Consider the following 17,908-nt stretch of genomic DNA (forward strand, 5'->3'; position numbering starts at 1 on the left):
TAGGTTCTAAGCACAGCCACCTTCAAATCCTTCTTAAAGATTTTCATTTCAGGAAAAGGGGTTATGCTCTGGCTGCATAGGCAAGAGCCTGAGGATTGAAGCCCAGGGGAGGCTTGTCGGCAGAGGAACCAGCTGTGGTCACCTGGACAGATTTCCTACAAGGCTGAGCTGAATGCAAGAGGACAGCCACGTAACGAGCAGGTCATTCTCCTCACAGGCCTTGTGAATCCACGTCCCGGCACCATAAGGACGTGCAGAGCAAGTGTGGGAAAAACACTTTACAATGGCCACTGAGGTCAGTGTACAGTGAAAAATCAAGGGAATGCCTGCCTTTGGGGGAGGGGAGAAAGGGAAGGGACACTTTGAAGATGCTGGTAGTGTTTTATTTCTTGACCTACATGGTACTTATATGAATCTTTGCTTCTAATAATTCCTGAAGCTATGCACTTATCTCATCCCCCCGTGCGTATACTGAGCTTACTAAACATAAGGTGCTGGTTCACATTCAGTTTTGGAGAACTGTCGAAAGGTTTGGAGTGACAGTCCAGGTTCTGGGGAGAGATGGGAGAGTTGCACGACAAGTGCTAGGCTGGCAGATGGGGACAGTCATGTTCCTGTGCGACAGCACAGCAGCTCACGGAGCGGGCAATGCCCAGACGCCACCCTGTGTCACCGGCATGTGCTGGGGAAGTACTGGGGGGATGCACGTCCACAGGCTTAAACCTCTGTGTGGTAACATCTGTCGGTCATTCAAGGAAGTCAGTTCAACACCAGGGCGTGGGGCTCCTGAGGCACAAACAAGTCTGTGCTCCTCACACCTGAGCTTTCTGAGAGCAACTGCATCATGGCACCACACCCCTGCTCCCCTGGAACCTTCGTCCTTCGCAGTCACCACAACCCGGTGGGAACAGCACCTGGGCCAGCATGGCAAGGGCCCATTGTGCCAGCACATGTGCTCAGACGGCTCTGTGCGAGCCGGCACCGAGGTAGCAGTTGCACTGCTGATGGCAAGTACACAGGAAGCTGGCCCAGGGCGCCCGTCCAGCCAGCATGAGGACAGCTCACCGGCTGGGCTCCGCCCCGGCCTGGCCCCTCACCCTCACGTGCTTCTCCTAGTTCAGAGCTTCTACTAAGTGCCGTCGGTCAGAAGGGTGAGAAGCCTACCGTCCTCGTGAGCGCCCTGGGAGGAACAATTGTCACACACATCAAAACAAACAAGTGAGGATGTCAACACAGCAGCAGCCGATGCTGAAAGACAGACGCAGCTCAAGGGATGGAGTTGGCGGTTAAATCTGGGTTAGGATGGAGTGCAGGGTGCTAGAAGCGGCCACACACTACGGAAGCCAGGAATCTGTGCCTCACTTAGCTCCTGGTTTAGCTCAGCTGCCAGCTGGGAAGTCCTGACACCTCAGCCTTGTCCAATCATCCTGGGGATGCAAACTAACTAGGAGAGAGTGACCAGCAGCTTCTGTGCACAGAGCTGATGGCCTCTGTGCCGCGCCCTGGGGCTCTGTGGGAAGGGACCTCCTGACTGTGCTGTGTCCGTGCCCATCAGGGCAGTGGGGTGCACTAATAAGGGGCAGGTGGTACGATCCACGAGCTCCAATCCCGCCCTTCCACAAGTAACCGCTGGGGCACTACTGCCCTTCTTCGAGTGGTATTTGGGATGGCACAGAGGCCTTTTTGGTTGTCTTATGACTGGGCTGGCAGTGAAGACTGCACTATGACATTTAGAGGGCAGAGGCCAGGATGTCACACGCTCGCAATGGAGAGAAGCGTTCTGCCCCAAATGCCAGGAGTCCCCTCGTTGAAAAACGCCTCTCCAGGAAAGTTGAGGCAGGACAGCCGAGGTTCTCAGCTACCTGTCGGCCTCAGCACTTAATGAGAAACCCGCGCCTCGGTCTGAAGACCCAGCTGATGCTACACGTGCCTATGCCCCAGCCTCTCCCTCTGCTCTTAGCTGAACGACATCTGCCAACCCCCGGCTCTCCTCTCGTCACTGCTGTTTCCCATAAGCCCCCCTGACTACTGACTGCCTCTTTCTCTGACACTTCGGTAGGTTTGTGGACTATTAACTCATTTTCTCCTTTCACACTCAATTTCTCCAGAGTTTAGATCTCATTGCTAAAAATGTTGCTTCAGTTTTGGGCTTGACCCAACCTCTATTAATTAAACAAATGTCCGTCTGTCCTGTCTACACTATTGCTTATCTCTGAATCATCCCTGAAAGGCACGGGGTGCGTGTCTTGTCCATGCAGGACGGCTGCCTGAGTGAGGCATGCAAGTGCCCCACCCCCGCCCTTGGCATGCACGAGCGGCAGGGCCAGAATTCTAGTGTTAAGGCACCAGCAGAGCTGCCGAGAGACTTGTTATGGTGAGTGGGGAGAGAAGAAACATCACCAGACTACCTCCGGAGACCGTCTCCAGCCAGGCCTGCACTGCTGCACGGCGTATGGAGGGAAGGTCAGGCACTGAATTTGAAACAGACGATAAATACAAAGTTACACAGGAATAAGCAGTTCCTAGTGAGGAGAGTCAAAGTCAACCCTAAAGTCCAATACAGAAGAAAAACCGAGACGATGTTATAGCCAGAGGCCTGTCTGGCACTGACGAGGGAAACAGGCCCATTGCGAGCTTCTGTGATGGGTATTCAGGACGAGGAACGGAGAGAAAACACAGGGAGGGTCATATGGGCTTGGGCCGCAGAGCCAGCCCCATGGCACAGGCCAGTCTGACGCCCCTGGCCAGCAGGGTCTCTCGCCTCCATTCCCGCAGAACTTCTGGGTGGACTCACATTGCTGTAAAAGTATTTAACAGAGGTTGGTCTTGCCTATAGGTGAAGATTTGGGGCTGGGGAGGATCAAATGCCCCATCAAAGGCTGCTGCATGAAGGCAGGGACCATCTCCTTGTATACTCAGAGCCTTGCAGAGCGTGTGGCCTCAACAGGCACTGAATGGAAACATGAAGATAAGTGAACGAGAGACAGGCTGGCGGCTCCAAAGGTCTGTATGTGGAAGGTGGGTATATTGAGGTTGAAAGGTATGAGAATGACATGGCAGCAGCCACAGACCTCCAGGCTCCGTTTTTTTCTTTTATTGCTTGAATAAAAACCAGAATAAGGTTTATCTCCATCCTGCTCTGGAACACTCATCATGTCATCTACAACGTAGAGCTGGAAATTATGCTTCTTTAGAGGCCTCTCTACTATTATCTCCTCTTAGAACTTCCTTTCCCTTCATACTACGCCCCCTTATCCCCATCCTGCGAATGCACATTCACACCCAGACACATTCCATGCGGAAAGCACCAGAACATTCTACTAAGTGGAGAAAGAGAAACCCTGCTTAGTGTCATGGAGGAAAGAAAGAAAACTCTTGGTTTCTCAAGATCAAGTTCATTTTACTATTTTGTGTCAGTGGAGAAAGAGTCCACAACCTCCTAACCCACAGAGAACTTTGCATATCCTCAGACAACAGCCCAGGGCAGTGGTCACGATTAACACCAGGAAAACGAAATGTTCTGTAGCTGTTACTTTTGACCATGGATGGCTTTGACCCTAACAGAAGAGTCCTCTGCAGCAACGAGAGGGGACACAGGGACAGAGAAACCCACAGAGGCATCGGGACCGTGGGTCCTGCACAGTTACCTCCAGAAGCACAGGACCCGGAGGCCGGTGCCACCCGCTCCTCCTCCTCTTTCTCGCGCACGTGTGTCCAGTGCACATCGGCCTGGATCTCCAGGGGGTCGGCTGCACTTACGATCTGCTGTGGCCTCTGGCTCCCGGCTACGGTACCAGGTTCAAGAGGTGAAGGGAATGAGGAAGGGAGAGTGATAGGGAGGAAGAAAGGAGAAAACAAAATCAAGGGAAGGAGGGAATGAAACACCACAGGAAAGAAAACAGAAAGAAAAGTTACCAGGATCAGTGTGGATTAGAAAGGCAAAAACTGAGAATGTGTGTGCGTGTGTGCACGTATACACACACACACACCCACACACACACACACACACACACACTCTCTCTCTCTCTGACTTTTACTCTTCCAACTTGACTTAGTCATTGCAAGTTTCACATACACTGTTAATTTCAATAAGAGAATCATACATTCAGCTCCAGTGCAGAAAGAATTTTCCTTTCTGATGCTCTTTGCACATTTTGAGGGACCCATGTGCCCAGCAAGAAAAAAAAGAACAAGTCTTAACTGGCCCCTGAGGGCCTTCCCTCCAGAGGTGAGAGCACTTAGCTGTTACCCAGCACAGCGCGAGACCCCTGAGGGTGCACTCTTCCTGTCCCTTCTACTGGTGACACGGCATAGTGTTTACTGCCACCTGCCATGCTGACAGCTTCTCCTTTGAGATTTGAGCCAAATGACGACAGAGGTGCGATGGGACAGTGTCATTTTGCCATGAAACAATCAACGCACACAGGACAGAAATTTACTTTGTTGGTACTTTAGTTTTTATCTTCTGCAGCTGGAGACAAAAGTCCCTCCGTAAGGCCTCATGCTGCCCGCTGGTCAAGGCAGGGACACAGCTTAGGGGGCAGGACGGAGCAGGGGAGGCTGGGCTGGGAGGAAGCAGCACTCTGCCCTACAAACTCCTAAATTTGGGTAGGAGTAAGACCTTTCTGCTTTTTGTGAGGTCAAAGCCCCTTTTCTTCAAACTCCATCGGTGCCCCGCTGACCCCTCTGCACGCAGGACCTGGCTTCTCAGCTAAGTGAGACCCCGCCAGCGCCCAGGGATCTGCACGCACCCCTGCCCTGCGGGCTTCCTACAGCCAGTGCTTGGACCATGCCATCCAATTGGGTTAAAATAAAGGAACAGCCAGCAACTTGAGGGAGGGGACACTACAGAAGGGAGAACGGCTTTTCAGGTAAGAGCAGGTGCCACCTGATCTGAAGGACTCTAGGGCTCCCAATGGGAGCCCGCTCTCAATAGGCTGGCGGGACAATGTGCTTTGGCTTCATCACTGTAATGAAAGCCTCTTAATTCTCAAGTGACAGGGAATGCGATACGAAGAAAATGCCAGAAAGCGCCAATGAGATCGCCGAGTGTGGATGCGGGCACTACCAGTTAGGTGCAGAGCCGCTGCGTGCTGTAGGGTCACAGACTCCTGCCAGGCTCAGGCCTTATGGTGCTGGTGCGGCTGAGGCACAGCTGAGCCAATAAACATCTCAGGACTGAGAAACGTACATCAAAGAGAAAACGTAGGGCCTTTCTTCAACTTCATGGCACCAAAGGGAAGGGAGCAAGTCCTCCCTGGATAATGCTCAGCTTCCTGTTACTAAGTGGAGCTCGAGGACTTATCTGCCAGCACTTCCTCCTTTCTCAGAGAAATGTTCAAAGGTGCAGTGAAGGGAGGCGCTGGCACCTGAGCCACGCCGAGAGCTGTGACTGGACGTGAGGTTTTCTGCATCGGAGAAGCTGAGGCCTAACTGGATGAGGGGACCTCGCAGGGGACCTAATAAGGCTGCTTCTGGAGTCTTCTCTGATTTCCTCTTGAATCTCTATCTCACAGAAGGCTGGGCCCAGGGATATATGCCAAAGCTTGTCAGTGCAGCTCTATACACAGATCTTCTCACATGGGACTTGCTCTTGGAGGCAGATTTTGGATGGCTGGCAAGAAACCAGGGTAGAAGGTGGGCAGGGGCAGAGTGGGTACCTTTACATGTACCCGAATCTTCTTCCTCTGACAGGTGCTGGAGCCACTGGCCTTGCAGGAGTTCTCTGTCCCGGGGGCAATACTCCCCTTCTACAGCAGGGGGAGCCAGACACCCACAAACACAGCATCAAGAACTCCCGTGTGGGGATACAGAGAGAAAAGAAATGGAGGGAGGAAAGAGAAGAGAAAGAAGAGAAGAAGAGTTATCTTCAGCGGCACGGCATAACATCCGGTCACTGTCTACACAGGTCTCGAAGTCCACGGCCTGAGACACTCACCACGGGCCAAGAACAAGGGCCCAGGGTTTGGCTGAGTTTGTCAGCACACGTCTCTCTAGTTAGAGGCCACTCCCTGCAGGTTTGCTCTTCCCACCAGGTCCAGGGTCCAGGAAATTAAGGCTGCATGAGGGAAGGCGGGGCTAAACTCCCCTGAAAGAAAATAGGCTGTGACCTTAAGCCCTGTCAGGGGATAGAAGCCATGGAGCATATGAATCATCAGATGGAGATAATGACGTTTGGAATGATACAAACTAAGCACCTTTCCTTGAAAGAGCTGTGAACATGCTCAGCCCCCTAACTGGCAGGCACAGAGGGGCAGCTCTGGCCAGCCGAGGCGCGGCAGACACAGCATGTGGAGAAAAGAACCCGGCACCAGCTTCCTGCCAAGGGCCTGCCTCCTTCTTGCACATCAAACAGTAAGGAGGGAGGGGCAGGCACCCAGAGCCACCTCAGGCTCCCCCCCAGCCCGCACCTTTGGAGAGAAGAGTACAGGAGAACCAGGTGTGGAGATGCTCCTTAGGGAGCCACAGGAAGTGCCCTGCCTGACCGGTCACGCCATGTGGGCACCTCAGGGTCAGGAGGACCATGTCTTGCTTCTTGCTGGCTCTACCACATTGGGCCGGTGTGTTAGAGCCACATGGCTCTCAGACACCAGCTCAGTGACACGCACCCTGGCTGGCAGGGCTCTGCATCTGGCCCACGCTCGGCCTTGCTGTGCCGGAGAAAGCAGACCCTGGATGTGCTGGGCAACCGAGTGCATCTAACTCCAGAAAGACCAGATAAGCATAGGGAGCAGCAGCCCACCGACTGCCAGCTCTGTGTAGCCCGAATGTCCAGAACTGACCGCTCCTCGACCGGATGGGAGGAGCTGGGTGTAAAAGCGTGTGTCCTCCTCTTCCACTCCCTGCGCCCTGAATGGACAGAGCACTGTCCATTCAGAGTGAATGGACAGAGCACTGTCCTCAGTGGACTCGGATCTCCACTGCAGGTTTCTTCTTTACCACCACCCAGACCTCTGTGCAGTCAGGACAGGGAAAGAATGACCCTGTCTGTTCCACAGGCTAGAAAAGGAGGCCCTGCAAGTTCTTCCTCATTCACTCAAGGACACACAGGCAGAGACAGGGACAGAGTTAAACATCTTGAGTCCAAAGCGACAGAACATTGCAGAGCCAACCAGATGGACCCAACATTGGAACTGGTGCTCCCTCTCGGGACACTGGTACAAACGTGCTGCTTGTTACACATCCCTGCCTGGACCCAGCCCAGTGGGCACCTGGCTCAGCTCCCTCCTCAGTGATAGTGGCTCTGAACGAATGTGAGATTCAATGCTCTGCAGCATCTGATATTTAGGACCAGGAGTCAGGGACTCCTCTAGAAAACTAAATTCCCTTTCTTTACTAAAATAAATTTCATTAACTGAAACTGAAGGGGAAAAAGGAGAAAAGGAGGAGGAGGAGAATGAGGCACCTCGTCTGGATGAAGTCCTCGCACTGGCCCCTGCCCTGCACTTCCAATTTCAACTCAGACGTGCACACGGACGGCACTTGTGCTGTGGATGGTGTGCTGTGCCCTGTGTCCACGGTCAGGGAGGTGGGAGGGACGTGCATGCGGCTGTGTGGGGTATGACCGCGGGGCCCCAGCCAGAGCCCTCTTACCCTCAGGCCCGGAGAGGGTCTGAGGCAGGACAAGGGGCTGCGTTCTGACCTTCACTAGACTCGTCCTCCTCTTCATCTTCGTCCTCGTCATCCTCGTCGTCCTCGTCCTCCTTGTCCCCAAGCTCGTAGCTCTCCAAGGCCTCCAGCTCCCCTTCACTCTTTCCTTTCAGAAGAGCGTGAATCCGCACAGCCTCCTTCCAAGGAACGCCACCCAGGTCTGAGGTGGGCAGAGGAGGCTCCTCCTCCTCCATCTCAGACTCAGAACTGCTGTGAAGAAAAAGCACACAGCCAAAGTGAGGGAATGACAGAACCGAGAAGGGGGCAGTGAAAGTCACAACCAGAGGCAAAGCACCTGCTGGGCGGGAAGGGAGGCCTAGTGGGAGGGGCCACCCTGCCTCCCTGCCCACATCAGGCACACGATGTGGGATACAGGAGGAGAGGGAGACAGGGGCAAGCTGGCCTACACACGTGCGAGCACCCTGACAGCCCAGGCGAGCGGTGGCCCAGTCTGCTGGGTACTCTGTTCGGAGGCCAGTCTCAGAGGCCCTCGGAGCGTGGGGTGTGAACCCCTTCTGATACAAAGTCATGACCTCGGGGATCAGGAGTGGAGAGGAAGTCTCCTTCCATTGTGCTCCACTATTTGGTTTGAGGAACTCAATTCTACTTGACTCAGGTGGTCGGAGGGCTGTCGTGAGGGCCATGCCGGGGAAGGGGCAGCAGACGCAAGGCACCCAAGCGGAGTCTTAATTGCAGATGGGCTGGAGGGGAGGCAGCACACTGTTCCACCGTGTCCCTTGAGTGCCCATGATCTGCCACACCTTGAGCTGGACACTGCGGGGAGCACACAGGTAGCGTGGCAGCAGAGGCCCCGCTCACTGCACAGGACAGTGCGGGAACTGTGGGGACATGGTGGCAACACCCCCACCCTGGGCACTGCTTTTGACAAGCAGCTGCATTGCCACCACAGCTCCCTTCACAGCACACAGCCTGGCTCACTTTCAATGGCAACAGCATGACGTGTGAGAAGACACCTGCCATGACTTGCATGAGCCCTGAACGGGATGCCTGCGCTCTAGGCCACCCCGCCCTCCCTGCTGTGCCAAGAAGCAGTGCAACAGGCAGCCCGTGGATGAAAAACCTCAGCACTCAATACCACCGTGGGGTCCACGGCAGGAGGACAGCCAGCGCCACAGCGTCACAGCGAGCAGAGCAGCTTCTCGGAGCCACTCCATGGATGGATCACTGCCAGTCTCCTTCAGGACAGGCTTTGCCTCCAGTGAGGAAAGGAGCTGACTAGGCTTCACAGTGAAGCGAGGTCCAGCCTCTGGACGACGAAGCCCCACACCCCAGCAGCATCAGGCATGGCGGGAGGCTGGCCCGACTTCCTGTGAGGGGGGTGCTCTCCCCTCGCCAGAGTGGGGACATGTGTGACAGCGAGCCAGTGAGCACTGTGATGAGGACGTACCACCCACCACAAGTGTAGTAAAGAACTTAACCTGCTCTGAGAGGCGTGGCCACCATCCTGGGCTTCTGGGAGGTGAACTTGGAATGCCCTGCCTGGTGGGAGAGCATTTCACTGGGGCCTTACGTCATGGTGGACAGTCTAATCATGTGATTTAGGGTGAGGGCTGGCCATATCAGAGACACCCATGATTTAGGGTGGTGGCTTTGGGTCATGCACTGTCAGGTGACCTGGAGTCCAACTACAACCACATGGGCGATCGATTGGTCAGTCGTTCGTTGCCGAGGTATCAAGCCAAAAGAAAAACTCTCAACAGCAAGGCTTGGTGACAATTCTCCGGGGGTACCGTCATACATCAAAACCAAGAAGGCACCCCTGTCCTAACTCCATGGGGAGAGGGCCTGGCAGCTCTGCACCTGCCCGTTCCCGGACTCTGCCCGAGGCACTTCCCTTGGCTGATTTCAGTCGTTCCCCTTTCCCATAATTAAAGCATAACCACGAGTATTACCCTTTCTGTTGGGTTCTGTCTTTCTTCCAAATTGTCAAGGCTGAGGATGGCTTTGGGAACTCCCCCACGGCAGCTGGGTCAGAAGTGAGGGCAGCCTGGTGGGCTGCATTCCTTCAGCTTTTCAGGTGACTGGGTCCTCACAGGGCCATGCTGACTATTTATGCTCTCCCAGCCTCAGTGTCTTCATCGGTGACAGGGCAATGTTAATACCTGCCTTGCAGGCAGTTGTGAAGATTAGAGATTTTACTGATTCTCAAGGTGCTTGTGTTACGCCCTGGGACTCGAGCCATTCACTTGTCTACTCATCCGCACATTTGTTCCTGCGACAAACATTCTGAGTGCCAAAGCTCAGCCCGGGACAGAAATAAATGGAGCCAGCTCCTTACTGCACCCAGCTCGTCTGGTGAATTCTACCTCATTCACTCACCCAACTAAAATTTACTGAGTGTCTTCTATTTACCATGCACCTTCCTAGACATTGCAGGGAACTCAAACTAACAGAAAAGATCCTCATTCCCTAGAGAAGATAAGACGCAAACATGTCATGACAGAATACGGCACAATATGACTGTGCTGGGATGGAGAATTGGGAGGAAGCAATTTAAAGCAGGCAAACAAGAATCCGGGCCACAGGAAGTTGGGCATCTAGATTTTGACTATTTTTCAGTGTTTACTTAGGCATTACTTTGCCTTACCTGTATGTTTCCATTTGTTTACTTTCTTATTAATTAACGACAATGGTTTATTTGTGTTATTTAACACCTTTCAAACATGAAGTAAGGAGAAGAATGCTCCTATGCTCATCTTATGTCTTAGGTGGGCAGAGAGAGGGCCGGCTTGTCCTCTTACACAGCTGAGCTCAGGCTGCCCAGCGGTCAGCAGGCAGGGTGGGGGTGCATGGCAGTTTCCTGGGGCCTCAGTGCAGCCCTGCCCTATTCTGTGCCACCTCATGAGATGGCCACCCTATACATACTAAAGGTAACGAGGCCCTGTGTACAGCGCTCTGAGAGCCACACTGGCTAGTTTTGTGACAGCTCAAGGACCATGGGAGAATAGTAAGTGACACACAGAGTACAAAAATAGTGTGGAAAGGTCAACCCTTGCCTCTCCTAAGCTGCAAGCTCTCAGGCCATTTCTGAGAGGCCGTGCTGCATGCACGTGGAGATCTGAGACGGGCCAACAGGGCTCCCTCCCTCTGTGGAGGACAGAGAGACATCAGCAGGTGGTGCCACTGTCCCTTGCCAGGCCAGCACTCCACGGTACCTTGGAGCAATGCTCTGGGTCTGGCCAGGCTCCTCACGTCATGTAAGACTTGCAGTGTAAGCTCAGTACCAAAGCTCATTTGACATTCTCGCCTGCTCCCGGCACCTGAATTTCTGGGTCTGGCCTTTAAAGAGGTTAGAATGTGTAGGGGACACCCCCACCCCACCCTCAGACTACAGCCTGGAAAGTTTAAGTGCAGAGAATCACTAGACCAGAGCAAAATGCAATACAGACAACCAGCTCCTGTGTCTTTCAGGGAGGACGAGTGACCGCTCAGGACACAGCCTCGGAGGAGAGATGAGGGCCGGTCATTCGGATCAGTTGTCCACCACGCAGACGGCTATCTGGGCGTCTGTAACAATACGCTGTTCCAGGTGACTGGTTGGTCTAGGCTGGCCTCCCCGGGACCGCACTGTCTCTGAGAGCAGGGCCAGGTCTGCTCTCCTCACTGTGGTGCTTGTCATGGGCCCAGCGCAGCCAAGACGGGCAGGGATGTACAGGGAGCACCCCAGGGAAAACCAAGGCAGCGACATGGCAGAGGTACCATGTCTACGTTCACAGCGTCAGACATGGTACGTCTGAAGCCTCTTGGCAGAGCGTCCGTCAGAAGGAGCTGCTCCTTTCAGTCAGAATAACATCTAGCAAAATTTGTCTGTGCTACAATTTACACCCACTCACTCATCTTGAAGCACCTTCCCTGAGTCTCCTCTCAGGTGTCGCCCTCTTATTGAGGCCATGATGGGATCTGGTGGGAGGAAGCAGAACCAGGGGCACATGGCCTGATTCTAATAGGACGGGCTTGCTCCCTACTTCAGTGGGCTAAGCAGAGGTCCTGCTGGGCCAGGAGCGGCAGGTCCCAGGACGACGAGCACAGTGCTGGGCAGCTCTCCCTGTGCCCTGTGACGTGCCCCATGGCACAGGCACCGCTCGTGGATTAGCTTACCCAGCTGCACTATGACTAAGGCACAGACAAGATGACTTCCCCGCTTCACAAATGGGGAAACTGAAGCTGGAGGCTGGGCCATCCGTGTGAGAAGTCAGGACTGCCCAGAGTCCACACCATACCCTGCTGTGCCCCATGCAGTGGTTTAGAATCCAAGCGCCCTTCAGTTCCTGGCAGCTGTCAGGGTGACAGCCCAGGAGGAAGACCACGAACGGGCGCCTGGCTGCTTGCGTCTAGCCTCAAAGCGGAGACAGGGAATTTGGGCAGACCCTGTATGGGCGAAGCAGGCTGATGCACAGAATCCATGTGAAGTTCTTGGGGGTTTGCAAGGGAAAATGGGGAATCACAGCTTTCACTTTTAAATTAACCCACTCATAGTCAGAGAGTCTGTGCAATATTCTGTCCTGCTTGGCCATCCTAGATCCCACCCACTCTGACAACGTGTAAACATTTCACTGCCAGAGAAGACACACCGTCTACCATGTTTACATGGTAGAAATCTAATTCACAGTAAGACTGGCATCCTGCTCAGCAAGGATTCACATTACTGCCCCTGCTGGAGAAGGGGTGAGGGGGGACAGAGGACAGTCAGGAATTCCCACTTGTTTACAGTCAGCCTCGAAGGAGGGGCTTTTGCTCACGGTGTTACCTGACGGGGGGCAAGGCCCCTCTGTGCCGGCCTGTCCTCAACTTCTAGGGCATCCGCTCTGGAAAGCACACCTGTTTGCTCCAGCTCTCACTGACTAATTCTTCAGAGCCAGGATGTGTAAACACTATAGGACTTCAGCAGATGGGCAGTCAGGGAAAAACACAACTAAAACCATAAAGCCAGTTTTCCATTGTCTTCGGGCACCTGGTCTCTCCCAGAGAAAATAAAAGTACTGTTTCCAGGGTCTCTTTGGGAAGATGCTCCCGGTTCCCTATTCCAAGGAGGGGCCATGAGCTGATGATGCCTGAGCCAGAGTCTCCACCTGTGTGAACTACCCATGAAGCTGATGGTAAGAATCACGTCATGTCTGTTAAAAACAAGTATTCCTGGCCTCCACCCCAAAGCCACTGACTCAGCTACTCCAGGGGGGGCCCAGGGATCATCTTTTTACCTCGTGTCCCAGGTGGTGTTTTCATCAGGGAAGCAGTGGCTCTCAAAGTGTGGTCTCCAGGCCACAGCATCACTGGGAACATTCTAGAAATGCAAATCTTGGGCTCTAGCCCACACTGGCCGAGTCAGAAACTGCCCACCTATCTGGGCTTTAATGAGCCCTCAGGGCAATTCTGGTGCAGGTAAAGCGTAATTAGCACTTCCCCAGGGAAAGGTGACTTGGGGCCTGACCCAGTTGCTGGCACTTGAACCACCCATGTGAGGAAAGTGGTACAAGACCCTGCCCTGCCCCTTCTGTGCCCAGAGCTGGGCAGAACAGTGACAAAGTGCTCACTGGGCACCGGACACTGCTGGCTGCTGTTTGACTGCGTCCTCACAACCAGCCTAAGCTGGTGTCCTTTGTGGGCAAGGAAACCGAGGCACAGAGGTTAAGGAACTTGCCCACAACTAGCAGGCATAGAGCTAGGCTTCAAGCCGGGTTTGTTTCACGCCAAAGTCATGTTCTGACACATCACACTGCACTGCCCCCCTGCAGCAGACACCTAACTTAAGAGCTCTTTAAACTCACCAGAAGTCAGTTTCTGGGTTGAACTGGTTAATTCCTTAAAACTCTTGTCATTTCTCATCAAGTTTAACACCTCCTCAAGGAAGGACTAAGGGCTGAAAATGCCTAACTCTCCTTGGTGCTGTAGGGAAGGTGGAAAAAACACGGGACACACTTCCTGCATCTCACCTTTCTTGCGGGAAGACAATACCCCTAGCTCCTTACTTTGATTGCTTCACCTTCAAGAGACTGTTTTTCATTCTGCATAGCAGCTAATGCTAGTTGTTTCTTCTTTTATGCTTTTTAGCTTGAATTTAAGTAAGATGGAGGCATTTATAGCACTGTTGAATGCTAATTTATTTCATACTCTTCTGTTCTGCCCTTCCTGTCATACCTTGCTCTAAAATGCTACGAGTTAGCCTTCCAGGAATGCCCTGTCTACCTTCTGTCAATTGTTGCCCCATTATCTTCCCGTTTACAAATCACAGTGGAGTTGACCCACTGGACCTGCGGCCAAGCCTCTAGCTCTGCTTTGACAACAGACCTCCCGCCCCACCCACCATAGAGAGGACACAGTAGGGAGTGCTGTGTCTCTTGGGTACACATGCAGAGTCACGTGACAACAACGTCAAGGGGAGGCTGCCCTCGCAATGCATGGACAAGCTGTCCAGGAGGCCAGCCCGGGAGCAGTCCAGCAGAGGGTGACCGACACCAGTGCTGGGCTGAAGTGACTGCCCAGCAAACACCCTCTGAAAAGCATTCTTGGAACTTAAAAAAAAGCTGTTTTCTTTAACCTCACACATTCCCTTCCTCATGGCTACAAAGCAGTGTCCAGAGTGTGACCCAAACACTCTCATGCCAATCCAAGGCCCCCACCTGTCTGGCACTACAGCACGTGCTCCCACCGTGGCAGCTTTTGCAGGACAGTCTGGCTAATACTGATCTCACTCCATCTTTCTATCTTGTACGCTTTCTTTTTTATATCTGTTTCTCTTCTACATATATTGTTTCTCCATCTCCTTGATAATCTCCCATCGAGCACTTTGGATCCTTTTGTACTGACAATGGCAGGTCTGGGCAGGTAATAAGAATGAGTCCTGGGGTGAAGGCAGCAGAATCAGGGGGTCTTTTGAGCATGCACATCCACCAAAGGCCTCACTTAGTTCAACGTAATTAAAACACTGGGCCTGGCCAAGCAGAAAGCCCCTCGCTGATGTGTGTGGCCCCTGGGACACAGGTATTCTGCTCCTCTCTTAACACATAGGGTAAGAAAGAAGCCCAGAGAGGTGAGGTAGCTTCCCCAAGACAGCACAGTGAAAGGGTGGCTAAGTCATAACAGGAGCCTCTATTCCGATCCTGGGGCGCCTCCCACTGAGCACACTGCTTCAGGCCCACTGCTGTCCCTGGGTGGGGGTCTCTCCCCTCCACTGAGCTTGTAAACAACAATCCGAGGGCAGCATCGATGACTGCTATTTTTTTTCTGTGACCTTTTCAATGAATAGCAAAGTGTTAAGGCCACAGTAGGTGTTCAATAAATACAGAAGCTCTGAATTAAGTCAAATGGATTGTGATCCCTACTGGCTAACCAGATGAAGGAGTAAGAACCTCAATGGAACAGGGGCGGAGGGATCACTAGGCAACAGGAAAACAGGGAGAATCCTGCACGTGGACCCAGAAAACCCGAGTCTGACCTTAGTCCACCCTTGACCCTCACCTCGGTCACCATCAGTATCTTAGCCTATGAGGTGACAAGGTATCTGTTTGTGTCTACTTCATAGGATTCCTGAGATGGCCCGTGTGGCGAAGGAGAGGGAAGTCCTCTGTAAACGGCCCGGCAGCGTGCCAAGTGGTAACAAAGGCAGCCACCACCTGTACGCGTGGACGGTGCTGAGCACAGGCAGGCCCCGGACACAGCGCAGCTGGGTGCTCACCACCGCTATAAAACGAGCATCATAATAAAGCCAGGCCTCCTCTTTTTGCTGGTGGAGAGTCTTGCCTTCAACTTATAAAAATCACAGCATCTGTGAAGTGCAATAAACTAAGGTGTGCCTGTACCCTTTTAAACACTATACATATTTAACCGTCACACCAATTCTGCGAGGAAGGTACTAACACCACCCTCATTTCACAGATAAGGAAACAGAGGCATAGAGAGGTGGCATAACTTGCCCAATGTCACACAGCCAGTAGGTGGCAAGGCCAATATTCCAGCCCAGATAGTCAGGCTCAGATCCCATGTTGCTGGCAGGCACTGTGCTGCCAGCACGAGTGGGAAGAGGCTGCGGGGAAAGCCACGGGCACACACAGGAAGGGCCGAGCCCGGCCGGTGCGGCTGACCTGCTGGCGGCGTCCTCCTCGGTGCCCTTGTCTAGCATGCTGCTCAGGTTGTGCTCGGCCTGCGTCTCCTCAGGCACCTCCTGCAGCCCCTCGGCCTGCCTCACGGACAGGCGGTAGTTCTCCAGCTCAATCCTCTCAGGTGTGCCCCGCAGTCTCTTGGCAATGCTGGGCTCCTCCAGGCCGTTCACACTGGAACCTGCATGACAAGCACAGAAGCAACGCTCTATGACAAATGACAGGAACTGAATACACGCAGGTACAATGGAGAAGCTGAGGGAGGGAGGAGGCACCTGCACAGGCTGGCTAAGCCCCCATGGCAGCCACCATTTGTTTCAGTGAAAGGGGGAAGGCCAGGGGAGACTGAAAGTCAACAAGGTCACAGATTTGAGAGGCCAGGAGAGGACGCTGGTGTGAGAGGCAGACCTTCACCAAATAGGAGAAGCAATGAGACTGCATATCAGCCCACGGGGGCTGCTCCTGCCCTTCATTATCCCCAAGCCCCCAGCACAGCCAACGGTGGTGGTGCCCAGGTGGGGCAAGAGGGCCTTGGCCAGGATCCTGAGGAAGCTCTTCTCATTGGAACCAAGCCCCCTAAAGCGGCTTTCGTCGAAAAGGATGAGTCCTTCCAGCTGTTCCTCCACCCCGGTCCAGGATCTAATCAAGGTTCCTGCACTGCATCCAGCTGGTCCACTTTGGTGCCTAGGCCAGCTGTTTTGCTGACCTCCTCCCATGTGGGTTTGTCTGTCTCCTGATTAGATTCCAGTAAACACTTGTTTAACAAGAACCCCCGTGGGGATACTGTGCCCCCACACTGCGCCTGATCAGGAGCACAGTCAGGCTGCCTCTTTCCTGGTGACACAGGTTCAACTGCTGGGTTAAAGTGGTGTCCAGCCATCTCTGTTGTCGAGACACGTTCCCCTTCATAAGTGATAAGCAGTCTGTGGGGTGATACATACAAACATGGAACTATCCTGCTCCTACCATCCTTCCATCCAGTGGGTTTAGCAGCCATTCATGATCTCTGCCTGAGTCAATTATTACACTGGGAGTCACCAGACAGTCATTTTAAACACTCTATCATTGCTTCTCCACTATCATTCTTTTGTAAAGAACTTTTCCCATTTCCCTTTATTTTTTTGAGTACTACTGTGGGCTCAGGGCTTCTGAAAATCTTAAATGTTGTATCTGACTATATTTCCTAGTCTCCTTCAACCTAGGACAGTTTCTCTGCCTCCCTCCATTTTTGTGATGCACCTTATTATCCCCCCCATTTTTTCTTTCTTTACTCTCAGAGGTGTATGGTGTAGCACACAGAGGTGTAGGGTGAGACAAGTGCAGGCTGGACCCCTGAGCCCACCAGTGCCAGGCTATGGGGTCTTAGGAAAATCATGGAAGTGGTGAGTGTGTTCGCTGATGTATAAAGGAGGCTGATGCCCACTCCCAGGGCTACTACGGACACGGAATGAAATGCTACACACATGCATACGCGTGTGTGTGCGCGTGCACGTGTGTGCGTCCGTGTGTGTGCGTGCGTATGTGCGTGCGCACCAACTCTGTGCCCCCACACATCATCTTCCTCCGCTGCTTAGGCTCAGGGCCTGGGTAGCATTCAGCAAATATGGTTCAGCGCTGTATCTGATGTCCAGTGACGTTTCTACCCCCGGTTGGGCACATTCTTGTCTACGTGTGTTGCATCATTTGCTCTGGATTGCAAACAACAGCTACTTGATGAAGAAAGACAGGAAGAGGTCTGGGCAGGAGGAGCAGTCTCAGCTACGGCGTGGCGACACGGACTGGTGGCGTGCATTCCTACACCGTCAATGGGAGTGACGTGGGAGCAGGTCACGAATGGCCTTACATCCTGGCCAGGGAAAGTCCTGTGACGTTCTAAGCTCTAAGAGATCACAGTGGGTTTTGGCAGGCAACGCTGCACCACCCAGTGTCAGGTAACAAGTGGTGTATAAGGTAAAGCCGAGAACCTGCAAAGTGAAGGATCAAAGGAAAGGGGGAAGGGAGTGACTTAGTCATTTTTGTGACATGACAAGTTGTGCAGAACATGGTCTGGAAGCCTGGCACTTTTGTTGTACAACGTTCTGAACCTCTTTGTAATATTATTGGAAAGAACTTTTTTTAAACCCAGGTACTCACAGAATGAAGTC

General features: G+C 53.1%; 1 protein-coding gene across 1 annotated transcript in view; it reads right to left on the reverse strand.

The window, feature by feature from the left end:
* MICAL3 (microtubule associated monooxygenase, calponin and LIM domain containing 3) overlaps nt 1-17,908 on the reverse strand; it is a 219,548-nt gene that overhangs the window by 35,056 nt on the left and 166,584 nt on the right. Inside the window, 5 exon segments of the mRNA XM_033118574.1 lie at nt 2,409-2,471; nt 3,648-3,785; nt 5,661-5,750; nt 7,643-7,860; nt 15,750-15,945. Of these exon segments, the coding sequence (XP_032974465.1) occupies nt 2,409-2,471; nt 3,648-3,785; nt 5,661-5,750; nt 7,643-7,860; nt 15,750-15,945 (705 nt within the window).

The sequence above is a fragment of the Rhinolophus ferrumequinum genome, chromosome 10 (assembly GCF_004115265.2).
Source record: "Rhinolophus ferrumequinum isolate MPI-CBG mRhiFer1 chromosome 10, mRhiFer1_v1.p, whole genome shotgun sequence".
Lineage (NCBI taxonomy): Eukaryota > Metazoa > Chordata > Mammalia > Chiroptera > Rhinolophidae > Rhinolophus > Rhinolophus ferrumequinum.